At 51.3% G+C, this 24,076-nt stretch overlaps 9 protein-coding genes across 9 annotated transcripts; 4 read left to right on the top strand and 5 right to left on the bottom strand.

Moving 5' to 3' along the window:
• The first annotated feature begins 6 nt into the window (after nt 1-6).
• On the top strand, nt 7-1,052 carry BO97DRAFT_446910 (SBDS family protein). Its single transcript, XM_025698703.1, has 3 exons — nt 7-479; nt 551-674; nt 736-1,052. Exons 1-3 carry the CDS (start codon nt 316-318, stop codon nt 787-789), a joined length of 342 nt encoding a protein of 113 aa, XP_025546559.1. The 5' UTR covers nt 7-315; the 3' UTR covers nt 790-1,052.
• An 84-nt stretch (nt 1,053-1,136) lies between these two features.
• BO97DRAFT_409052 (mismatch-specific DNA-glycosylase) lies at nt 1,137-2,621 on the bottom strand. The gene has a single exon (XM_025695984.1). The coding sequence runs from the start codon at nt 2,438-2,440 to the stop codon at nt 1,193-1,195; it is 1,248 nt and encodes a 415-aa protein (XP_025546558.1). The 5' UTR covers nt 2,441-2,621; the 3' UTR covers nt 1,137-1,192.
• A 478-nt stretch (nt 2,622-3,099) lies between these two features.
• Nucleotides 3,100-3,682, bottom strand: BO97DRAFT_429347 (uncharacterized protein; the record flags this gene model as incomplete). Its single annotated transcript, XM_025697357.1, has 3 exons — nt 3,100-3,153; nt 3,209-3,525; nt 3,625-3,682. 3 exons carry the CDS (start codon nt 3,680-3,682, stop codon nt 3,100-3,102), a joined length of 429 nt encoding a protein of 142 aa, XP_025546557.1.
• A 2,794-nt stretch (nt 3,683-6,476) lies between these two features.
• BO97DRAFT_356587 (putative NADPH oxidase (NoxA)) lies at nt 6,477-8,273 on the top strand (the record flags this gene model as incomplete). Its single annotated transcript, XM_025692173.1, has 4 exons — nt 6,477-6,571; nt 6,621-6,875; nt 6,926-7,335; nt 7,384-8,273. The coding sequence occupies 4 exons, from the start codon at nt 6,477-6,479 to the stop codon at nt 8,271-8,273; spliced, it is 1,650 nt and encodes a 549-aa protein (XP_025546556.1).
• Nucleotides 8,274-8,553: 280 nt separating this feature from the next.
• Nucleotides 8,554-12,305, bottom strand: BO97DRAFT_473704 (uncharacterized protein; the record flags this gene model as incomplete). The annotated part of the gene is made up of 3 exons (XM_025700265.1): nt 8,554-9,678; nt 9,733-12,210; nt 12,285-12,305. The coding sequence occupies 3 exons, from the start codon at nt 12,303-12,305 to the stop codon at nt 8,626-8,628; spliced, it is 3,552 nt and encodes a 1,183-aa protein (XP_025546555.1). The 3' UTR covers nt 8,554-8,625.
• Nucleotides 12,306-12,454: 149 nt separating this feature from the next.
• Nucleotides 12,455-18,392, top strand: utp10 (snoRNA-binding rRNA-processing protein UTP10). Its single transcript, XM_025693123.1, has 5 exons — nt 12,455-12,962; nt 13,041-16,077; nt 16,132-17,529; nt 17,580-17,724; nt 17,778-18,392. The coding sequence occupies exons 1-5, from the start codon at nt 12,586-12,588 to the stop codon at nt 18,221-18,223; spliced, it is 5,403 nt and encodes a 1,800-aa protein (XP_025546554.1). The 5' UTR covers nt 12,455-12,585; the 3' UTR covers nt 18,224-18,392.
• A 121-nt stretch (nt 18,393-18,513) lies between these two features.
• BO97DRAFT_378625 (alpha/beta-hydrolase) lies at nt 18,514-20,225 on the bottom strand (the record flags this gene model as incomplete). Its single annotated transcript, XM_025693122.1, has 2 exons — nt 20,018-20,225; nt 18,514-19,963 (listed from the first exon to the last, which is right to left on the bottom strand). Coding segments are annotated over exons 1-2 (1,641 nt in total), but the record flags the coding sequence as incomplete, so codon positions are not given.
• A 421-nt stretch (nt 20,226-20,646) lies between these two features.
• Nucleotides 20,647-22,531, top strand: BO97DRAFT_378623 (Zn(II)2Cys6 transcription factor; the record flags this gene model as incomplete). Its single annotated transcript, XM_025693121.1, has 3 exons — nt 20,647-20,983; nt 21,180-21,475; nt 21,535-22,531. 3 exons carry the CDS (start codon nt 20,647-20,649, stop codon nt 22,360-22,362), a joined length of 1,461 nt encoding a protein of 486 aa, XP_025546552.1. The 3' UTR covers nt 22,363-22,531.
• BO97DRAFT_473700 (GNAT family N-acetyltransferase) lies at nt 22,245-23,286 on the bottom strand (the record flags this gene model as incomplete). The annotated part of the gene is made up of 3 exons (XM_025700264.1): nt 22,245-22,701; nt 22,772-23,181; nt 23,244-23,286. 3 exons carry the CDS (start codon nt 23,284-23,286, stop codon nt 22,381-22,383), a joined length of 774 nt encoding a protein of 257 aa, XP_025546551.1. The 3' UTR covers nt 22,245-22,380.
• Between the last annotated feature and the right edge of the window lie 790 nt (nt 23,287-24,076).

Here is a 24,076-nt window from a genome sequence, read left to right as displayed (position 1 = left end):
CAAACAAGACGAATCTCTTGACTATTGATAACATCTTTTCCTCAACATCCATCTCCGCATTTTTTGCCAGCTTTGCCGGAAGCTTCCTTTTCCTCTCGACATTCTCTTTCGGGTAACATATTAGTGACGTCATCAACTACCACCCCTCCATCTGACTTTAGTACTTTATTACTTCCTTCCCCCCACCTTCTCTCCATCCTCCTCTCAAGCATCGACTGTTGAAATCTGTCTATTACGAGAATTCCTCCAAGAACAAACTACCTACTATCTTACCAATTACTCAATTGATCTCCTATCACCACACTATCCGCCAAAATGCCTCGCGCCGTTGAACAAACCTCCAAGATGTTCTACAAGGGATCATCTGACGACTTCGTCATCTTCGTCGACGACAACGAGATCGTGAACAAGTGGCGCAACGACCGCTCAATCCCTCTTGCCGACGTGGTCAACGGCTTCAAGATCTTCGTCACCCACAAGTAAGTTTTCCTTTGTCGTCTGCACCTTGCCTTGTGTGTTGAAGCAGTTCCACTAACATGAATCCTTTCAGGCACGGTGCCCAGGGTGTCCTTGACAACGCCAGCAAGTCGAGCCTCCAGAATGAGTTCGGCACTGACAACGAGGACGAGGTTCTGATCAAGATCCTGGAGAAGGGTGAATTCCAGAGCACCCAGGTAGGTTTCACCAATCACCCTACTCTAAGCTATTGAGCACGTGCTAATTTTTGTTGTTTAGTCCCGTGAGCGTCAGGACGACACCAACTTCCGTAACGGCCCTGCTCTTCGATAGATGCATGCATGATGAGCTCAGCATTCTCTAATGCTGCTGCTGCTGCTGCTGGCTGGCTGGCTGGCTGGCTGCGTGCCCCTTCTTCTCCTCCCTCCCCGCCTCGTTGAGATTGATGAAGGTCGGGTACACGGAGTCTTAGGGATTTCTGTTCTGTTTCTTTTCTCTTAATGAGCCCATGTGTTTCTAGCGGATGATATGTTTTAAACCTACAACCTACCTAGTATTTGGGGTTTTGAAACGTGTGTGGAGTTATGAGTGCCGTGGGGAATAGGTGGACATGGACTAGATATTTGTCTACCTGATTTGATAACTGAATAACAAATACCCATATCAGATTTGGATGAGTTGTGTGGTGTTAGTAGATTCTTCTTAGGTCTATGCGTAATGAGTTACAATTGGTATACTAGAAATTGTTTATACGGGGTTTATCCTCACCCTCAGCCTTAACCTCACCCTCACTCTGCTCCTGCTTTTCCCTCAGTAGTGTCTCCCTCTTGCTGCGCCGCTTCTTTACCCACTCCCCCAACTCATTCCATACAGCCTGCTTCTCCGCAATCGACATCCCAGCCGCCAACCCACTGGTCGTCGTAGCCACGAACACCCTCGCCCCGGGCCAGTCCCCATCACCATTCTTCTGTTCTCCCTCACCACCACCAGCGGAAGCAGAAGAAACAGAAACCCCCATATTCATGCCGACATCCTGCCACCCATACCGGAACTCCTCCTTCCGAATATTCCGGCCCATCCGCACCCGCCACACAGCCTCCCAGATACTCTTCCCGACCAGACACACGACCGCCGGCCGCTGCGCCGCCACCTTCGCCTCCAGCACCGGCACCCCCGCGTCCATCTCCGCCCGGCTGAGCATGCTGGCGTCCCGCGTCGGCCGCTCCACGATATTCGTGTTCCCAACGTTGTAGAGCCCCGGTAGCGCGTACGTGTCCGCCGGCGGGTGTCGGATCGTCGTGATCCCGGACCAGTGCAGCAGCTTCCAGAATAGGTTCGATGGGTGTGCGTACGCGTGCCCTGTTACTCCTGTCATGATTCCTGGATTTACTCCCACCAGGAGGAGGTCAAGGTTTGGGGGAATGGTGTCGCGGAGGAGGCTTTTTGTGGATGCTGTTGTTGGTGTTGGTGTTGCGGGTTGGGATTTGGGGGTGCGGGTGCGGGTGCGAGTGCGGGTTGTGGTGGTTGATTGAGTTTGGGATTGTGATGGTGAGATTGGTGACGATGAAGAAGATGTTGTTGAGCGTGAGCGGGTTATGGAGCGGGTTATTCGTGGTGTCAGTGTGGCTGATGGGAGAGCTCGGCGCATGCTGGCTGTGCGTGTGCTTGTGCGTTGTCGCTTGGAGGGGGATGAACTGGAGGAGGATATGCTTGTTGCGTCTGATTCCGTTTCTAGGGATCGCTCCGCTGGTGATGCTTTGCGCTTGGAGATGGGCGGCGTGCTGTCTTGCGCAGATACTGAGGTATTGTTGGTGTTCGTCGGCTTGAGAGTAGGAGGCTCGGTGGCGATGTTCTTTGCCGTGTGGAAATATTGGTTCAATCGCCCGTTGAAGCTTGTCTTCTTGTTCACGGGGACATCGTCGTTGTCATCTCGGATGAGGCCAATGTCTTCCTCGAGAGGCTTCGTAAGGAGCAAAGGCGACATTGTTTGGCTGCGAGGGATTGGTTGCGTTGGATGACTCTGTTCGCTGGGGTTGTCAGTAGAAAGGGGAAAAAGGGTTTTATGTCTACAGGTGATCTGGTTATTCGGTTAGTCGGGCTCGCGGGTTCATTTCCCATCCAATGAGCTCAGCTTGATGGCAAAAGTTGCTGTGGCGTGGCCGGCCTGTCAGTCTTGGAGTGGATGAGTTGCGAGAATCCATTATCCACAGTTGAACATTCAGGAACGACTAATCCCAATCGGGCAAAATCGGCCAGACTCGCCGCTATCATGTGAGTTGGTGCCTTGCATCCAAGGCAGAATATGCGCTCCCATAGCGATTCAGTCCCTACAGAAATCGTTCCCTTCGACTGATACTTGGGATTAAGTGTTATGTATGTATGCTAAATATATTTATGCTATGTACAGTACACCCTAGGCAATGATACAAGTGCTTTCCCTTAGCATAGATTACCAACCCGTTTATATATGCTAATCCACCCCTTGTACCTGGACATAGTCATTGCTGACTATCGTTCACAACCCCAGTCTTTCTCTTTGTAGACGCCTATAAAAACAGAAGGGTATTTTGAACAGATATTTTCGTAAAATGTCATGGTCGTAAGTCGTTCATGAAGGAGGCAGAGTTCGGAGTCAGAGCCTCGCTATACTTTGTATTCGCTTCGCTTAGGCAAAGTCCAAGGCTCAGGACACACCATCTGTGCTCAAGTCAGTCTCATCACCACATCCTCAACGCGACCGTGAGACACATACCTCGCCTTCACTGTACGCCCAAAAGTAAACGCCGATCCCAATCAGATAGTATATAGCAGGATCTGTTCCTTGATATAGAAGCATGGCGAGAAGAGCACTGAGAGGATAGAGGATCAATCGGAATTCGATGCTGCGATGTGGTGTCGAGCCCGCGACGAATTTGAGAGGCCATTCCCATGCGATGCCAATCAGCCCCATGAGCAGGTTGAGAATTTGGAGTATTGGAATAGGTGTGACTGCGCCGTTCAGATTCTTTGTCATGAAATCCCAGAATACTTTCGGCCAGATGAAACCCTCGATTGCGCTTCCTATTTGGTCTAACCCATGACAAGGTCTTAGCAATCACGATCGTTGACTCAACCAACGTTGTAAGAAGAGAAAAAAAAAGGAAGGGAATTGGGAAGAGAAAAACATACATGCTGCCGCTGTGAGGATAATCAAGCGAGCCCAATGGTTCTTGATCAGTCTGCCCATGGTAGGCGAGATGTTGTTCAGTAGAATATGAGGCAGGCGTTTCTGTCCACGCGAAAGTGTCTATACTCAAGGGGAGTATTCTTGATGTTTTATCACCAGCCTTGTGGTTGCTTTGGGTCGAATAGCTAGTATCAGTCCATCACGAGGTCCAAAGATTGCATAGAGAAATAACAACTGTGGTAGTAGTATCTTCTTGCTTGCATGGCAGACGAGATGTTCATTCGAATGTGAATGTCAAGATAAATAAACCTCGTATCACCCAGTCAAATCACCTCTGTAAGTTCAGCGCCGAGAAATGAAAGATCAGGTCATGCCTCGAAAGGCCGATCCTGCGGTAGTCAATGTGGAGGGAATGGAGGGGAGACAAGCCGAATACATAGCTTTCAGCGGCAAAGAAGTACACACCACCTGACTGGCACATCTTCTTCCAGTCTTCCATGCACTTTCCGTCTTCCGTCTCCCACCTATCAACTGGACGTGATAAATGCCATTCATTATAGCAACCGCTTCTTTTGCCAGACCAATTGAAAACGTGAGGTTGCTCGAATTCACTGATTCCCCGCCCTGCTTCTTCACAGAAACGCAGCTCTCTGTACGTTTGATTGGGCGCTTGAAGTCGGAGTAGCCGTAACCCATGCGACCGACTCTGGAGCGAGTGGCCCTGAAAAGCCCCGGTTGGGCGCTACTGAATGTATTTAGATAGCCACTGAGCGACGAGAGCCTGGCAGGACGGTCGGTCGCTTCCAGCGAGTCCTGAGCATCGACGAACGTGACGGTGGAGCGAGTGATGCAGAGGACTTTCGGAAACACACTTTAGCGGCCGATGCATCTGTGCCAAACCCATGTTCTTCACCTCTGATTGAACCGCCGGAAGGTTCCTGTGGAGCGCTTCCTTGTGAAGACCGAGGAAGCGGGGGAGTCAAGTGGCTGGATGGCCTGCTCATCTTTGCGCTTCCCTTGTAAGGCGCCTAGCCAGGCTACACACGGCTTTCCGCATTGATTACTGCCCTTTGAAACCAGTATAAACGCCGTATAGCGTTGCTTATGGCTCTGGGATCTTGTCACATTGACTTCAAAGATGTCTATGTTCTTATGGCCGAAAGGTCAAGAAAAGTCTTCTTGAGCAACTCACCGTCTTTTCATCGGCAAGAATCCCAAAGGATATCTATGAAAGAGCTCGATTACACGCCACTGAAATGGGTTACCCACATGGTCTGAGTCTCTGTGCAGTCGCTATCACGGAACCTTTGTGATGAACTTGTCAACGTGCAGCGCCAAGCGGCTTTAGAACATCCTCGGCCTGATTTGCTGATTCCTACCAGACTTCCCCCGTCAAGTCATGGCCGGAAGCTCGACTCGGAGGTGAATTCTGGTTTGGTCTAGTACCTGAATGTCTGTATGTCTTGGCCAGCAAGGAGACCTTATTTTTGGCAGCGTCTTGAATCCAATCTCCCCTCCAGTCAGTGCATCTACAGCCACGACAGGGTACCTTTTCAGTTGGATGGTCGCTCGGGCCATGTGTGACGGGAAGCGCGCTTGCATATCTGATCTCATAGGGTGAGCGTGGGCCCCCGACTCCACCCTCTCAGAACCAAATATCCACGAGACATTGGGCGCAACCTAAGCAGTTGGTCGAAAGATACCGAGCTTCGGAGGCAATAGAGCATCCTGGCGCCACATGGTTCGTCCTGTGGTGAACCCTAGGATATGAGGGGGTAGCCATGAGGGTGACGAAGAGCCACCAAGCCATTCGGCTTCTCGAATCCTGCCATGGCTACCAATTATCGCCGCATAATGATGGGCCCACAGCTGTCAAACTTCATGATGGACGGTGTAACAGTTGCTATTCGACTTTCATAGCCCAGAAATACGAGAACAAGTATGATCAGTCACCATGGGAAATCTTGGACACGGCTGAAAGCCTATGGACAAGCCATTGCGCACCACGCAATGGGCGCAAGGCGCGAAGTATGGGATAGAGAGCAAACGCTCTCTGCCAACACATTGGAAACTTCTGAACGCTCGTATGAGGCGTGGAAACTGAAATTGCGCTGCTCAACCGGTTGATCCGCTTCCTGCAGGCTGGTCTAGCGTCGCTTTGACTAAAGCCCTGAACAGGGGCAGGCGTAAATATGGCAACATGCTCCCTCGTCAAGGCACTTTCCCCTCTTTCCTTACAACCAAAACCATATCTCTGGGTAACCTGAAATCTGGCCGACAACGTCCACCGCCACACCCCACACCAGAGCTCGCAAGTTTTCTTCATGTGCTGGGCTCAATGACGAGAACGATGTCCGAACCCGGTCTGTTTCTTGACCCTTAATTGGCCACTAGCACTCTTTCTTGATTAGACTCTCCGCATCCTGAAGACTTTGTCCCGGCAGTTGAGGGAAAAGGTTCTTTTTTTAATCATAGACTATCGATATCGCGGTCCGAGAACGCACAAGGTTCACCAATCGTCTTGTCAATGTACTAAAAATAATCGGATTCTTCTTTTGCTTCCGGTTATTCGATTATTCCAGGAAATCGATTTGGTCACACATTTTATCGTTCTGCTTTTGGGACTATTGGCTGCTCCATTGTCGCAGCTGAGCAGACACGGGAACTTGGGTTATGAGGTTTAATGAGACATGCGAATTTCTTTGAAGAAAAGATTCCACCAACTCGTGCACGGTCAATAGGGTCCACGGGTATTGCATCCATTGATATTGAGGAATCGTCGCTGGTCGATGACGTTTCCTATACTGGGAAAGACACCTACTTTCCTTCTGGTCTACTTCATCTTCCTTGAAAAATGGCAACTACCTGGAGGTCTCACTTTAGCGGATCAAAGATCTGGTTCTATGGACTGTTCTGGGGATTGCATATCGTGGTCTTCGCAGTGGGGTGGTAAGTCGTGTCGCTTAAACACAGCATGCACTTTGCTCACAGGAACTAGGTATCTGCAAGCGACTAACCACAACCTCGATGCGTTGAACACGTTGAGATTTTCGGTCTGGATCTCAAGGGGTGCAGGCTTGGTTCTTAGCTGTGATGCAGCCGTTCTCCTGCTTCCTATGTGCAGGAATCTTCTCAAGACTGTGAGGCCACGATTGCGGTGGCTACCACTGGACGAGACAACATGGTTTCATCGCCAAGTTGCTTACGCTCTCTTGATATTTACCATCATACATACTGCCGCTCACTACGTCAAGTATGCTAGTCCTTAGGACGGAGTGGATAATACATGCTGACAAACTGTAGCTTCTATAATGTCGAAAAAAATCATATCCGCCCTACCACAGCAGTTCGGATTCATTTCACAGAGGCAGGAGGGATAACAGGCCATGTGATGCTCTTGTGCATGATGCTGATTTATACCACCGCCCACCAGCGGATACGACAGCAGTCTTTCGAAACATTTTGGTATACGCATCACCTTTTTGTCCCTTTTTATCTGGCTCTTTACACCCACGCCACCGGTTGCTTTGTCCGCGACACTGCGGACCCCATCTCACCATTTGCAGGAAAGAGATTCTGGAACCATTGTTTGGGATACGAAGGATGGAGATGGGAGCTAGTCGGAGGGGCGGTCTACATTTGCGAAAGGCTTTATCGAGAGATTCGGGCAAGGCGTGAAACTGTGATCACCAAGGTGATACGTCATCCTTATGGTAAGTGCAACTTTCGTACCAGATAAGCTGCGGGCTAACCCTCCAAAGATGCCATGGAAATCCAGTTCTGCAAAGAGAGCATGAAGTATAAGGCCGGCCAATGGCTTTTCATCCAAGTCCCCGAAGTGTCCAGTAACCAATGGCACCCATTCACGATCACCTCCTGTCCGTTCGATCCCTATATCAGTGTGCACGTCCGCCAGGTTGGCGACTTCACCCGTGCCCTTGGAGACGCCCTAGGGTGCGGGCCTGCGCAGGCTAGAGATCTGGAAGGCCTGGACCCTTTGGGGATGTACGAGGTGGCTCTCCAGAATGGCCAAAAGATGCCAAAGTTGCGCGTCGATGGACCCTACGGAGCTCCGGCTGAAGATGTCTTCGAGAACGACATTGCTGTGCTCATCGGTACTGGCATCGGCGTCACCCCGTGGGCCTCCATCCTCAAAAGCATCTGGCACTTACGCGCCCGGCCCAACCCACCCCGCCGTCTTCGCCGTGTCGAGTTCATCTGGGTCTGCAAGGACACGTCGTCCTTCGAATGGTTTCAAGCCTTGCTCTCTTCACTCGAGTCCCAATCAGCATCCACGGCAGCTTACGAAGGCAGCATTGAGTTCTTGCGGATCCACACGTATCTAACGCAGCGTCTCGACGATGATACGACCGCGAACATATACCTCAATTCAGTCGGCCAAGACCTTGACCCCCTCACGGAACTTCGGAGTCGAACGAACTTCGGTCGGCCTGACTTCAAGCGCCTGTTCAACGCTATGCGTGATGGTCTACAAGATCAGAGTTACATGTCCGGGCTGTACGATAATACTCCAACACAGGTTGGTGTTTACTTCTGCGGTCCGAATGCCGCTGCACGACAGATCCGAGAGGCGGCATTGTCGACCTCGACAAAAGATATTAAGTTCAAGTTCTGGAAAGAACACTTCTAGCCTATGGCGATGGCGAGAACATAGGGAATGGGGGGAAGGAGGGCAGCGGGAAGACGAGACTAAAATCCCGTTCACGACATGATACCATGATTATTGACGATCTTTCCTTTTGTTTCATTTTTTCTGCAAGATTTTGCATCCATTTGACCTTCTGTACTTGTCTCACGATGCTATGTCCTGTAACATATGAGGGTAGATAGGATAGGTTAGGGTAGCTAGATATACGGCTCAGGGATAGTGCAAGAATTTAATCTCGTTTTCAATTTATGGAACGCTTCGTGCCATTCGTCGCGGCCGCTCAACTGGAAGAAACAGGCCTAGATAATACACCGAGGTAATTTACACATAATCTTCATGCTGGCATCTCCTCAACCTCACTATCATCACCATCATCAGGCATCCTGATCACCCCGCTCACGCCACCACTCAAACCCAGATCCTTCCGCTCCACCATCATCTTCGCCGCGAGATCATCCAACTCCTGCTCGATATCAACATGGATCCGCAACTCCTTCTCCACCAATACATTATACACGTGCCGCAGCTCGTCGAAATCCATCCCGTCCCCGCGCCGCGACTCGGCCGGGTACCTCTCCCGAACGACATCCGCGCGGAGATGCGTGAACGCCAGCATGATCAGCTCCTTGGACCACGGACAGGCCCGCATGCCGCGGTAGAAGACATCCTTGGCGCGGTGGATTTCGTGGCGCGACAGTTCAAAGAGGATGTAGAGTTTCCAGGTGGACGGGTTGGAGCGGACTGCTGAAGAGGACGAAGTCGCAGTCATGGACGAGGAGGAGTGGTGGAGGTTGTTCTGGTTGATGCTGTCGCCGATGGCTTCTTCGAAGGCTGCGCGGACGGAGTGCGCGGTCGAACCTGCGAAGATGGGCCGGTTGAGTTCGGTGTAGATGGAGAAGAGGTGGGTTGTGATTGGGATGGGCGGTTTGGAGAGGTTGTATGGATCGTCGTCGCGGTGGGGTTTGTTGCGAAATGCAGTGGTTGTGGTGATGTCGCGGACGACGGTGCGGACGCGGTCGTCGATCCGGAAGCGAGATTCGGTCCAGGCGAAAAGCGAGAGGAAGATCGTGTTGTGTGGAAAGAGGGCGATGCTCTCGGAGAGGAGGGCGCGGATGTGCGACGGCTTGTAGACGCGCCGGGTGTGGATGTGGTGGTACAGGAGTTTGGCGCGGGATTGGTGGAGGATCTCGGTGGTGTAGCTTTGGAAGGGTGTGGAATGCGCGGGGAGCGAGCTGAGTATGTTGAAAGCGTGGGTGTATGCCTCCAGGGCTTTGAGCAGGTCTTGGGCATTGGTGAGGTAGGAGAGAATGGCGAGGCAGTCTGTGCTGGCTACAAAGTTGGTGGCCTTTCGGTGAGCAAGGACCCGTTCTTGAAGTTCGGAAAGATGCTGGTTGAGAGCGTCAGTGGCACGAAAAGGTGGATTGGGGTCGGATGGTCTTACGCTTTGTATCTTGAGGAGACTCGTGGCAGTGAATATAGGCTGAGCTGAGTCTTGAGCTTGAGTCTGGGGTAAAGTATTTGGATCTATGTTGTTCTGCGGGATGCAGAGCAGAATATAGGAAGCTTGGGCCATATTGCGAGTCTCCAAAAGCTCCCACAGCCATGTTTGCCAAAGCAAAATGCTATCCATTTTGTCATGATCGGAAAATGTCCTGCTCATGGAGAGCGCAGTTGCCCACACATGCTGAGCAGCGGCCTGGTTGTCTGACCGCCACTCCATCAGCGCGTACGCGTTGTATAGTCGCAAACTAGATGACCTTTTTTTGAGTAGGGACTTTGCGAATTTCTTCGCATCTTTACCGCTGCACGCGAACTCGACGGCGAGCGCATGCTCTGCCAAGTTATCATTGCCGGGGTTGGCATCGACCAGCAATCTCAGTGCTCTTCGCGTCCAGACAGGAACAACATCGGACTCTGAATTCGAGGTAGCTTTCTTCCAAGTGTCTAAAGATGAAAACCATCTTTCTGACTCGGAAAAGAGGTTGTCGATTGTGCTGACAAAACTTTGTTGGGGAAACAAAAAGGGGGGCAGTGCCGTGTATTCATCTGCTGCAGAGGTGCGTGGAATCCAGTCATCAACCGTAGAAAATGAGGTGCTCATGATCTCGTTTCGAACGAATGGGTCGCCTGCCCAACGACCAAGCGTGCCCTGATTATCGTCTCTTATCATGGGTGGAAGACGACAGAAGAAGAGGAAACTATCAAGCAGCAATCTTGGTGAGGCGATCTGACAAATAAGAGTCAAGATATCTTCAAGGTCAGAGGCTAGAATCACACGATAAGGATCGTCCTGATCGGATTCATTCAAACTGAAAGCAGGCAGCCGGGCATGCATAGTCCTCTCTCTTTCACAAGATACCCATGAGAGGATTAATGCCTTTGGCTCGAGCTGAGACACGGGTTTGAATTCCTGCTGAGCGGGAAGATCTTTGCTGCCACTTTTCCAGCCTTTCGCAGCTACATCACCAACTCGGGCCACTTCAGACTCCCAGAATTCTAGGAAGCTCGACATGACTTCCTTGACATCCGGACTTTCTCCAAGGGAGTCTGGCCGGAAGAAGACTACTTCGAGAATTGCCTGCCAAAGTGCTGCTGCATGCTCAGCAAATCCAGCTTCGCGCATGAACAAGGTCAACCGAAGAAAGAGATACAGCTGGATCTGTGACTTCCCAGGGGTCTCTGGCGCAGACTGATTTAACTTCAAGCATTCAATATAGGTATCAAGGCATTGCTGATATGTGAAATTGAGAAATTCAGTCTGACGAAAGTCGAGATATTTCACCCAGAGGCTGATATACTGCGAATTCGACCGTAAAATAGCCTGCCACTGCGAAGAGATCTTCTTGGTATCCCAAAGCTTTGTACCCTCCTCAAGAAATCCAAGTAGAAGACGATCCTTGAATTCGCTCTGACCGACCTTTTTAAGGGCTTTCTCGTACAGAGACAATTTGATGTCAGCCAAACTCTGCTTTTCTGCATATGTTAAGGCTTTGGTCTCGTTAGCTGACCCGCGAAGCAAGGATTCTTGATGGTCGATGTATTCAAGCCACAGTCCAACATCTGCAGGATTCTTCTCTACGCCTCGCGACAGAAGCACATTTTTTTGCTTGATCTCCTCGTCTGGATCTCCTCGGATGCCATCCTCCCCATCGACCTCACTGTTTGACGTGGCTTCGACATCGCTGGGAAGGTGGTCTTCCGGTTTGGCCTTGCCATGAATTGAACGATAGGCATATTTGTCATTGTCGGTGTCAGGATCATCAGAAGCTCCGCGATGCTTTCGACTCTCGGAAGTACTCAAAGGTAGGTAGTCCTTGGAGAAGTCTGCAGCTGCGTCGAGCAATGACTGGGGCTTGAATCGAAGTAGTCGTGGTTGTTGTTTGCTAAGTTTCGAGAAGAGACTTTTTGCTTTCGTCCTGGAGGGTCCTTTCTTCTGTGTCTCGTTTCTGATGACCAGCTTGTCTTCCACGACGCTCTCTCGGTCTATACGATAGCTTGAAGGTAGGCCCAACACATTGCCTCGACCAACTCGGTAATACTCGGGAACGCTGTAGCGATGTAATGTGCCGTAGATCAGATTGTACTTGTCTCCTTTGAGATCAATGACGTAGAGATCCGACGCATCGTCCTTCGTGCCGCGGCGGTCCGCTGTCGAAGTACGGGGGTGGTCGGAGGCAGGGCGATCATGGCGATCCGCTTTATCGGAACGTGAATGATGTCCTATGTCTCTGTGTGTCCGGCGGCGCTCCCGTGATCTAGACCGATCACGGTGGTTTCTGTGTCTCGAGTGGTGCTCCGTACGAGACCTGGACTTGTCCTCTCGGTCGGTGGTGTCGCGACGCGGGCGCTCGAGCGGGCGATCAGCCTCGGGCGGAGGAGGCGGTTTGAAGCTGGCGAAGCGGGGAATTGGTTTCTTCTCCTGTAAAGACAAAGGGGTGTATGTTAGCTTGACAAAGCACGAACAATTACCGGTGATTTCGATTCATGACTCACCTGGGAGCCAGACGAATCCATACTCCTGGACTTTAAGGTATTATCAGATGGGAATCTCCGCCCTCCAACGGCGGCGGCGGGCGGTGATGATGGCATGGAAAAACTCCGCTCCCGCTTCCCGCACTTTTTTCCGGTCTTAAAAAAAAGTTGCTCCGAGCTTCACTGATTCCCACGGCGCCGGGGAAATTCTGCCCGTCAAACGTTTCATTCCTTGTCGAATTCACTGGAGGCGCCTATTGAGGGATGGGTGTCTGGTGCCGTTGTCGATCATCATAAAAACACGAAATTAGAATCATCGAATATGGCCTCGTCTCTCGCCGCGCAGCTCGCGCAGGTTGCGGCAAAGTCGACCAACCAGTTGGACCTCAAAGCACAGCGCATTTCGCATTCGCAATCTCTCATCTTCGACCGGAGAGTCGCTACCTCTCAGGACTTTGATACCATTTACTCGATATGTCACGAAGGCTTTCAAGAGTTATGTCAGCTCGACCCCCGATTCACGCCGTTCGAGCGCACTATCTTCAGCCAACAGAGCATGTCGGAAGACCGCACGGAGATGACTGCTGCTCAGAACAAGGAGCTCAACACAGTATTGGAGGCATTCTTGGCTCTAGTTGGAGGCAGACTCCTATTGAGTCCGGCTGTGAAAGCCGTCGACTGGCTTATCAGACGCTTTAGGTATGCCCACCATTTTCGATTGGGACATTTGAATGTTAGGAATATTGCCTCTCCATGGCTGAGCTGATTGTCCGATAGAGTACATGAGTACAACACTGAATTCACCATTCTCACCTTTCTGCCATATTATACTACTCCTCTGTTCTTGAGACTCCTATCGATAGTGCCCGAAGATTTGACGCCGACGTTCAAAATCTTGAATCCGTACAAGAAGAGCAACATCAATCCGCCACGCCACCCTCTTCTGCACAGCGCTACGACCAACAAACTATTCTTTGCTGCTATCAACAGATACACTCTCCAAGTTAGCAAGCAGCGGGCGCATCACCATGCGCTTTTGTCGTTTTGGGCCGGAATGATCACCGAAGCAGTTGCCGGTATGTTGGACTCCTCACGGTCTGGTCGGCGAGATCTCGAGAAAGAGAAGCATGAAGATGTCATCCTCAAAGTACTCCCAGTGCTAAACGACGGCTTGGCAATGAAGGATGTGTCGGAGCTGGTCATCGGTTGTTACATGGTCTGTGTCGTTTTGGCCAACAAGGCTTCGTTAAACGAAGATTTCCTCGATTCGCTCATGGAGGCTGTTGCTGGGTCATGGACAGAAGAAACCAGAGAGTCAGGCCTCATTTGCTTGTCTGTTTTGGCGCAACAGAAGCCAGACATGAGGATTCCTAAGCGGGCCTTCAAGGCAGTGCTCCGCTTGGAAGATCCAGTACAGCGGCTTACAGAGCTCTCCACCCAGTACAAAGCATCTCACCTGATCCTTGGGCTGGTAGCTGGCTGCGTCAGCGACCTTTCGAGACAAAAGGACTTGGCGCGCTTGGAATTCCTATCTCAAATCTTGAATGCTCGTCTTCTCGAAGAAACGGACACGGCCAAGGCGATGTCCCTGGTACTTCACGCCACTAGCCATGCCCATAGGGAGGGCGCCTTGGCGCTTGATGCCCAGACACAGCTTGCTGAGCTCGTGCAGCACTTCAGTCAGTCTGAATCCCTGCGGCCCATCTTCCAGAAGGCCATTGCAGAGTCCCAGCTGGACGTCGCCGCGTTGGAACATAACTTGCAGATCGTCATCGAGTCTGCCCCTGCTCCTAAGGCTCTAGAGGATGTCGAGATGGGTGATGCTGAAATTGAAGAAGTGGAGGATCAGTTCCCGTCTGCTCTTGAGTCTCTGGCTGAAAAGAGCTTAGATGTTTCGGCCCTTAGCGCTCAAACTCTGCCTGTTTTCGAGAGCCTCGTGCAAGTGTTCGCTCTTGGTGTTGGCTCTGAGGAGAAGCTTGTGTCTATTGTCAGCTTACCGTCCCTTAGGAAGACCGATGCTTTCAAATCACCACAATATTTCTCGTTCTTGACGAGAGTGTTCACCGGTTCCTATCCCACTGGCACTAGAGTCGCTGCGCTGAACCTAATTTCTTCGGCTCTATCTTCCGCACCTTCCGATGTCGACCTCCAGGCTTTACTGCCCTTCCTGTTGGTAGCACTTGCCGACCCAACTGATAGAATTCGACGCGAGGCAACAGACGTCCTGGCAGCGCTTGGCAGCCTCTATAAGAAGAATAAGAAGGCTGATATCAAGCCTTGGGCCTATGACGCCTTGTATGGCCAACAAACCGAAAATATCAAGTGGCTGGCCGGTCGTGACGCACAAAAGCTTGTGGAGCGTGTCTTCCTTCCTGGTTTAGAGGAATACATTCTGGATCAGGCTCATATCGGTCGCGTTCTGGAAGCCACGTTACGAGGATTGTCGACTCCTGATTCCGCAACGACTGAGATCAAAAAATCGCTTCGACTTAGTGTCTTCACATATCTGTGCTCTCATGCTGTACACATGCCTCTTCTCGCTCCCAAGCTGGGATTGATGAAGCTCCTCAACAGGATTGATAAGGCGGGTGGCACAACCCGTACCAAGGAACTCGAGCCTCTTCTCAAATCCTGGCGAGAGCTGATTGAAACGAAAGCCAAAGAAAACTGTGATAGGGAGCGTGTGTCGGTTGTTGAGATGGATGAGCAGATTGTTTTGACAGTCACCCCGAAGGAAAAGGATGCAATCCTTGTGCTCCTCTCGAACGTGAACCCTTATTCGACCTCCCTAAGATCTTCTTTCGTTACTTCAGTCTTCAACCGCATGAAGGAAGTTTGGGCATTGGTGCCTGAAGACCGCCAAATCGAGGCTTCAGAGAAGCTCTTTGAAATTTCGCTCGAGGAGTCGAATACTCCACTCGTCAATGGATGCAGAGATGTGCTGCGCAGCGTGCAACTCACGGGACCTGTGCTTCAGTTCTTCCTTCAGAAGATCCCTGTCTCTATCACTGACATGGAGTCTACTGGACCTGCACCGAAGAGGAGACGCACCAGCCAAACTAACATGGTTGCCATGACCATTAAAGACGAAGCTAAACTCAGCAAGCTGATGGAGAAGATGACGTTCATTCTGGAGCTTGTGGACAGCTCGAACCCCGAATCTCATCCTGAATTGGCTGATGGCCTCTTCCAGACGCTGGCAGCTCTTCACCACTTCAAGTCTCAGATTCAGTCGGGAATGAGTTACTTGCTCAGCTTGACTCTCGGTAGCCTCCTGGCCATTGTGAACAAGTCGAAGCAAATTGCCAAGGCTCAATTTGACACCTCAGTCATCCGAGCTGATCTTGTCGTCGATTGCGTCCGTACGACCGATAGCCCTCAAGTTCAGAACGCCGCCCTTCTGCTTGTTGCTGGTCTGTCAATCATTGCCCCCGAGTTAGTACTGCATAGCGTCATGCCCATTTTTACTTTCATGGGCTCTAGCGTTCTTCGCAAGGATGATGATTACTCCGTCTCTGTCATCGACCAGACTATCGATCAAGTTGTGCCAGCTCTTATTCAGTCTCTTCGTAACCAGAAGCGTGACGTGGTCTCTGGAACTTCCGAGCTGTTGTTGAGTTTCACCGCTGCCTTTGAGCACATTCCCGCTCACCGCCGTCTTCGTTTGTTCCATGCTCTGGTCACTAAACTCGGAGCCTTGGACTTCTTGTTCGCTGTTCTGGCTATGTTAGCCAATCGGTATGCTATGGACAAGGATGTTCTCGTTCTGATGACAGGTCTCGTCTCGGACGCCAGCGCTCCTGTTGAGCTCGAGGTATGTAGCTTTGTATTAGTTGAATGTCTCCATTTGTCACTAATAATCCTACAGACATACAGCAAGTTTCTTGATTTGGTCATCGACTCTCTCAAGCCCAAGCCTGGCATCTCACAGGTTCTGCTTGGAATCGGAAGTGATGATGGCCGTGAACCCCAAAAGGTCGCAGTCGATTTACTCCGGGCAGTGGCCCATTTATTCAAGCACTCTTCGTTGAAGGTGAAAATGGCCAAGGCTTTTGCAACAGACTCGGACGACCAGACGCTCCAAATCCGTACTCACTTTTCTCGTATTCTGGAGAAAGTGCTGTTTATTGGCGAGTCTATGCAAAACGTCAAACCTGTCAGCCAAGCGAGTGGGGATGTTCTCAGCGCTCTATTCGGCACTCTCTCTATCGTCGATTTCCTTGATACCATTGAAGTTCTTCTTGAACGCCCTGACGATGAACTTCGACGTAAGGTTCTTCGACTCCTGGAGGGTCGTTTGCGCCAAAACCCCGAGAGCGATGGTGTCTCGCAGAACCGCATGTTGGACTTCCTGCCTACGCTGGTCAGCATTGTGGAGTCATCGCCAGATATTCTGCTCAAGCATGCCGCAGTTGCCTGCATCGACCGCATTGCAGAGAAGTATGGTAAAAAAGACCCCTTCAAGGTCGCCAGTGCTGCCCAGGTGGTTGCTGGTGCATCTTGTATTGGTCAAGATGACGAGCGTATTCGCATTATGGGTGTGCTGTGCCTTGCTTCGATGGCCGAGGTCCTTGGCGAAGCCATGATCCCTGCACTACCGGATGCACTTAGTCGCTCACTGGAGCTGCTTAAGATGAGCTTGGAAACTGGCAAGGAGAATGCAAGACTGCACGATGCTGCCTTGTCGTTCTTCTCCGCTCTCTTTGTTCACATCCCTTACATGGTGTCTGCGTCTCACCTCGATGAATTCCTTCTACTCTGCCACAAGTCTGCTATTGCTGAGGAAGTTGAGAATGATAGCCGCGAGGAGACCCTTCGACTACTGGCTCGCAAGGTCGACGTGGCTGCGACTTTCGCTGCTGTCGATCGTAACTGGCAACATGCCGTGGAAACTGGCGCTGATGCCATTCTGGAGACATTGGAAGTCGTCAGCATCGCCATTGAGAAGCATCCCAAGTCTGCTACCGTCAACAACCTGGCAGTTATCACTAGCATTCTGTTCAAGGCGTTTGACCTCCGCCGCCAGCAAGTGTCCTTGGCATCGAACGCCACTTTCGACCTGTCACACTTGGACGAGATTGAGGATGTTGTCAACGATGTCACCATCAAGATGATCTACAAATTGAACGACACCACATTCCGTCCTATTTTCACCAAGCTTCTGGACTGGGCTACGTCCACTACTGCTAAGAAAGATACCCAAGGTAGCCTGGCCCGCCTCACGACCTTCTACAAATTCCTCCAAGTCTTTTTCGGCACCCTTCAGGTAAGTTCGGCCTATCAGTATTTTATTTTACGCATATCTAACCGATGCAGTCTATTGTCACCGGCTACGCAAGCTACATCATCGAGAACGTGGTCAAGGTCCTTGCCAAGGCCAGTCCTTCGAACCAGAACACCAAGAGTCTATGGTTGGCAACGATGCGCATGCTCCGAAATGCTTTTGAGCACGACCAAGACGGTATGTTGCATTTCGATCTCCTCGTTGGGACCCGATAATCTAACAGGTTCTAGAATTCTGGCAATCCCCTTCCCATCTCACCGCAATTGTTCAGCCCTTGATCTCCCAGCTCGCCCACGCTACCAACGCGTCTACGGCTGCCATTGTCATCGCTGAAGCCGTCCCTGCCATCACGGAATTGGCCGTCGCTGCTGATTCCACCGACAACCACAAGGAACTCAACACGGCGCTGATGCGTCTTCTCCGGCCCACGGCCGGACCTTCCGGCAAGGCTGTCGCTGGTGGCGAGAACCCTCACACGCGCCTTGCCGCTCTCAAGGCGGAGCAAGCTCTCACCGAACAGCTTGGTGAAGAATGGCTTGCCCTGCTGCCGGAGATGCTGCCTTACATCAGCGAGTTGATGGAAGACGAGGATGAGAACGTCGAACGGGAGGTCAGGAAATGGGTTAAGCAGATCGAGGGGGTATTAGGTGAGAGACTGGATGACATGCTCACTTAAGCCGGGGATTTGAAGTCCTGATCAGGACTTTCTTGTATGATGCCGGGTGGCGTACGTTGGAATGGGGTCTTGTGTAAATACTTCCTTCTTTGAAAAGTTCCCAGGATCTGGTTTATTTTTCTTTACTGATGTCGATTGTGTTGGTGTCTCATATATACCTCATCTTGTCTAGAGATTTTGTTTCGTTCTAGAAAGAAAAAAGCATGGATCGGAACTAATCGATTGGTGTCCTCTTGAGATCTGAGTCGAATGAGCTTCTAGCTTCATGATGTCTGATTCTGCCTGATGGCTTTGCCCATGTTCATCCGCTTGTTTACAAGGGAATCTACCCCGTCAAGCCACTTAACCCACGTTTTGCCATCTCCCATGGCCAGTATCCGCTTCATACGGGCATAGTCACGGACGTCCTCATCTTCGTCTTCGCTCTTGATCCTTTGGACGCAGTTCTGACCCCAGACTTTCCAGTGCCCCTTCGGGGCCGACCACGGCGCTTCGCCGTAGGCGAACGTGATCCACGCCGTGGCGAAATTCCGCGCCATCGCCTTTTCACCGTCGTTCAGCTCGTTATCGAGATTTCCGAAGAGATACAGAAGCTCGATGGCGTGGTATGCGGTTCCCTCTAGTGCATTCTTCAGACGGGACCGTTGGTCAAAGTGATAGAGGAACAGGGCGTTCTTGTCCCGCAAGCGCGTGCAGAGCTGAGAGGTGGCGTAGTTGGGGATTTTGAAGATCGCGTCGCCGCACATGTGTTCCAGGCGCGTCAGGAATTCGTCAGGCTCGAGGCCGGAAGACTCGACGCCGTATTCCTTGAGGATCTGGGCCGTTTCGTCCGTGTTCTGGATCTTGCTTAGGAGGGTCTGGAAGACCGTGTCGTAAGTGTCTGTCAGCATATTCAGATGGAAGATGATGCCTTCGTGGTAGACGTCTCCCAACATGTAGGCTTTGAGCCACTGGGGAGGCTCGCGCACCTCCAAGGGGTTCCGGGCGTAGAACCAACCGTCGAGACAGGAGTTCCCTGTGCCGGACAGAACACCTTGGATGGCGGCGGTGGCGTTGGCCAGTTCCTGTTGGGGGATTGCGCGCAAGCGGTCGAGGACATCTGGCGCTTGGGGGTTGACATCGAAATACCGGCATACCGCTTCGAAGTATTCCTCGTGTTGGGCCATGGTCCAGGGTGGGATGGAGACGGACAGGCCGGACATGCATACGGCGCGGTGGAAGCGCGCGGGCTGCGCGGCTACCAGATGGTTGTTTATGGATATGCCACCCGCCGACTCCCCCACGGCTGTGACCTCGTCGGGATCACCCCCGAGGGGTGCGATGTATCGCTGAACCCATTCGAAGGCGACTTGCTGGTCGGTGAATCCGAAGTTGCCGCATCCTTGATGGCCGTAGTGTTCGAGCTCCCGTTTGATGGCCTCGCTGGCGAGGAACCCGCCCAGGCCGACGCGGTAGTTGAAGTTGACGCAGACGATGGGCTTTCCGATCTTGAGGCTGTGGGAGACGAGGTTGACACAGTCGAAGATGGGAAGGTTGGCTCCGCCGTAGAGGAGCGAGCCACCGTGTACGTAAACGAAAACGGGTAGTTGTTGGCCGTTCGGAGCATGAGGGATTACGATGTTCATCACGAGCCCGTGCAGCTCGTCTACCTCTGGTAGCTCGGGGAAGTGCGCTGGTGGAGGCACTGGTGTCAGATCGTCCGAGTCGTCGCCTTGGAGCATTGGCCGGGGGACATCAGCTCTGGTTAACAGGTTAGTTGGTTGTGAAATCCCGCTGACGGAAAGGATCGGTTACCCTAATTTTGTCCCGTCGTGATGATTGTTCGCCCATGAAGTGTTCAGCTCTGACCGTGTCCATCGTTTGCACAGACGAGCGTACGGAATCCCGCAGTACTGCTGCACTCCATTGCCATATTGGTAGCCGTGGAGCGTTCCTAGCGATGGTATCGTAGTTGAACATTTGGAGGCTGGTGTGAGAAAAGACATGGCTGGGTCAGTGTACTGTACTTCGCCAAGAGCTGTATCGAGTTTGGTAGCCCTTTATCTGGGAGAATGATGTTGGAGGTAGTAGGATTTAAGGCAAACACAGCCATTGACCGCGTAGGCCCCATCTTCTCTTTTAGACAGTTGAGTGGATGAGTTAAAGTTGGACAGGACTATTCATCAACTGCCGTGCCAGTCACGGGTCTAACAACTACTTCCCCAAGATGGTAGTTGGAGCTAGACTCATTCCAGCAAGTCGACCCGTTCGCCCCCCCGGCCTATGGGTGTTAATGTTATCTACCTAGTATCTTCCCCTCATTCTGCATTTCACCTCGGCGCTATGTATCAGATAAGGGCCCACATGTCAATCAAGCATTGACTGCATAAGATAATCTCCTTTCAGTTTCATCTTCTTATCCCTTTCCATGTTACCGATCAGGAATGTCGACCCTTCGCCAACGTTCCCATCATGGCTGCTGGACATGCAAAGCCCGACGCCGAAAATGCGATAACACCCGCCCTAGCTGCCAAGCCTGCATCCAACGCGGACTTCACTGTGAAGGATATGGGGTTCGACTACGATGGGGAGCCGGAATTGCATCTCGAGGCCGTTACACTGGCGCAGAAGAGCCAATCGAAGCCTCCGTGCCTCCAAGACGCAAAGGACGACGGCGCGATCTGAGTCGCGAGAGACGCCGAAACCAGCAGGGCGAGGCATATATGGTTGATGTGGAGAAGGCGAGCGCTACACCATCTACATCGGAGAGTAACAGTGCAGGTTCCGCTTCCCAGGTGTTCTCCGGTGATCAATGGACTGTCCTCTTCCTGACACACTTGGTGCAGTGTATGATGTTAGCACCAATATCTCCTCAGAATTGTCCCCACAAGCATCTCCCGACGCGAGAGGAAGATCACAAGAAGACGAAGAATTGTTCCAAAAGTGTAATCGCTCACTATTATCACCGGAATCTGAGGGACGAGAGCTAAGTTTCTTGCAGTTGTGACTTCTGGCGTCAACACTCTACACTCCACAGAGACCAATGACCCCAGAAGCCTGTTGGGGGCTCAACTGCCCGAACTTTGTCAGCAGTCGGACGCATTATACTTCATCTGCCTGGCACTTCAAGTGTCAATAAACGAAGACATTAGACCTCGTTTCTTCGAATATTACGATGCAGCTCTGAATCATTTCAGGACGGAACTGGCACACAGTACGTCATATTTACCCGATGGAACCTTAGCAGCTGGACTTCTTCTTTGTAGCGTTGGGGTATGTACAAGTTCTCGTTTCTGCTGCTGTTTTCATTCTTACCAGTACCAATCTACTAGGTTCTACGTGGCACACCCTGGACTATGCACCTCCGAGGTATGTACAATATCATCCAGTCGCAAGGATTCCAAAACCTACGATCCGAGGTCAGTGCATTTCGTATACATTTATTTGAGGTCATGGGCGTGATGGATATCCCTACTTTCGCTATCGGCCGCCAGAATCCTTGTCTTGGTTTCTGGAGAAACCATTGCCGAGAACGCAACGATCCTACTCCAGTGAACTCAAAGTTAGGTCATGACGTCGAAGTGGTAAGCGGCCTTCCAAGGTCTTTGCTGGACATCTTCTCCTGCATAGGCAACGGAGGAGCCACCGAAGAGGAGTTTTGGGATTGGCCCGGCGCTCAAGGGACTTTGCTGCAGTGTCAACTATGGGAAGCTTACAGGTCAGCCGGAATTCTGGCTGTCAGGCATCGTCAATTGCATCGATTCGATGAGCTTTTAGTACCACAGACCGATAGCTCCCATCAGAAAGAGCAACGGAAACGAACTCTACCCACCACGGAAGTGCTTGTTTTGCGTATCTTCAGCAATCTCGATGCAATTTTCCGAGCAGCCAGAGAGCCTGGGGGAACAGAATTCTTACTCCTGAATGCAGTCTTTTACCCTCTGGTCGTTGCAGCACTACAGACCAGCGTTTTGAATGAAAGATCGTATCTAAAAGATTTGATGAAGACCTGGAGTGACAATCCTCATTATCCGCCTGGAAACGAACGACTCCTGCAAATTCTGTGGGAGATACTTGAAGAATGGTGGGAATCGGATCCTTTTAAGACGAGCATACACGATCTTGCTTATATGAGAGGACTAGAAGTTGCGTTGTATTGATTTGCAGGTTAAGCACATTTAAGAGCCGAGTTTCTGTGCCTGTCGAAACATGAGCCAAACTTTGACAGCGTCTCCATCGTCTATCAGATCCACTTCTTCGACGACCTCGAAGCCAAGCTTCTCATAAAACTTCACATTCTGTTCCGCTGTACACTCAAGGAAGATTGGGGCGTCTCGAACATAGTTCAGGACCCATTGTATCGCGCTCCTGCCTAGTCCTCGACCTTGGAGAGAAGGATGAACAGCCACTACTTCAAGATACCACAAGTCGTTTGTATTATACTTTGTCTTGATGGTATTGAGCGATCCTTCGTGAGAGCTGAGGAGGCTTTCCACGCGCTGTGGTAAAATTAGTATTAGGACTGGGACTGGACACGATCGCTGCAGCAGGGAAGGAATGCGAAATGACCTTCATATTTGCGCCATTATCTGTGACTGGGATGATGAAATCCAACAGCCACACCTTCGCAGCAAGAAGTAGACGACTGAGTGTCCATTTTGATTGACTTTGAGGCGGGTGCAGCATGATGGCTACGCCTGCATCCTCTTCCTCATGCAGATCTGTTGCCTCTTTGGCCAAGGCTTGATCTCTCAACGACATTCCCTTGGGTGGAAACAGACGTGCAACCTGGGGTGCTGGAGCTGATCGAAATACAATCCCCTCCGATATGAACCGTTGTACCCGACGATACTGCCAGTTGAAGGTGTCTGTCTGTTTCCTCACCCATGGGGCCGCAGCGGGCCGTAGCCATCTTATCAGAGGGTCATTCGAGAAGGAGAGGCTGACGGTATGTGCGACCGCGCTGATAGAGCGAAGATCTGTGGGAAGTCAAGTTGTGATCAAATGAATTTACAAGTAGCTCGTGGGGAAACGGTCTTACCATCATGGACTCGGAAGAGCTCTAGACGGGAAGCTGAAGCCATCTGCTTGTGGGTTGAGGGTTGAAAATGCATCTGATAAGTGACGAAGATACCACTGGCCTTCTTGGCCGTGATCACCCGGCTCTTTATCATTCGAAGGCAAGGATGGACTGCGTTTAACCTATAGAGCCAAGTTGTTTGCAGTGCTTAGAGCAATGTGTCGACCTTCCTTCTTAGGAAGTGGTATGTTGCCGCCGCGGTCGGGTCAGTGGATCATCGCCACCTGCTGTTATCTCCAGTATCACAATAGGGCGTTCGGACCAAGCACTAATGAGAAACCCCGCAATACTTAGATCTGCTCCTTGCCGAAGATCTCCACTGGATTGCTCTAACGAAGCGTCTCGATGGAAGTGGCTTGTTCTCACTAATCCCCTAGTCCTTTGAGGCTAATCCTATGCTGGCAGGTCGACCCCCCTGACCCGTCCCTGCCTCTCCTCATTGACGCGGGTTCATCAACCCCATATCGAAGATTCGATAACAACCACCTGTCGGATACTGTGGCGCTTTCTTATCTACTACACTCTGATTCGAAATAGGGCTTTCCCCGCAATTTGCTCTCGCCTTCAATGCACCCATGACCTCGTTCGCCATGATGATAAGGTTTATGGTCTTTAGCGAGTGATGCGTAGGGATAAGGTGGCCAAGCGCATCTTGCTACCTACGCTACTAATATGAGTCTGTGCCAGAGACTATATATCATGCTGGACGAGGAAGATACTGTGTTCAATTGAAGTGGCTTTCAAACACTATCTTCTGATAACAACTAACTCAACATTCTCTTATCCCACTCTGC

The sequence above is a fragment of the Aspergillus homomorphus genome (genome assembly GCF_003184865.1).
Source record: "Aspergillus homomorphus CBS 101889 unplaced genomic scaffold BO97scaffold_67, whole genome shotgun sequence".
Classification (NCBI taxonomy): Eukaryota; Fungi; Ascomycota; class Eurotiomycetes; order Eurotiales; family Aspergillaceae; genus Aspergillus; species Aspergillus homomorphus.
The sequence above is the reverse complement of the archived record's forward strand: the minus strand, read 5'-3'. Positions and strand labels throughout refer to the sequence as shown.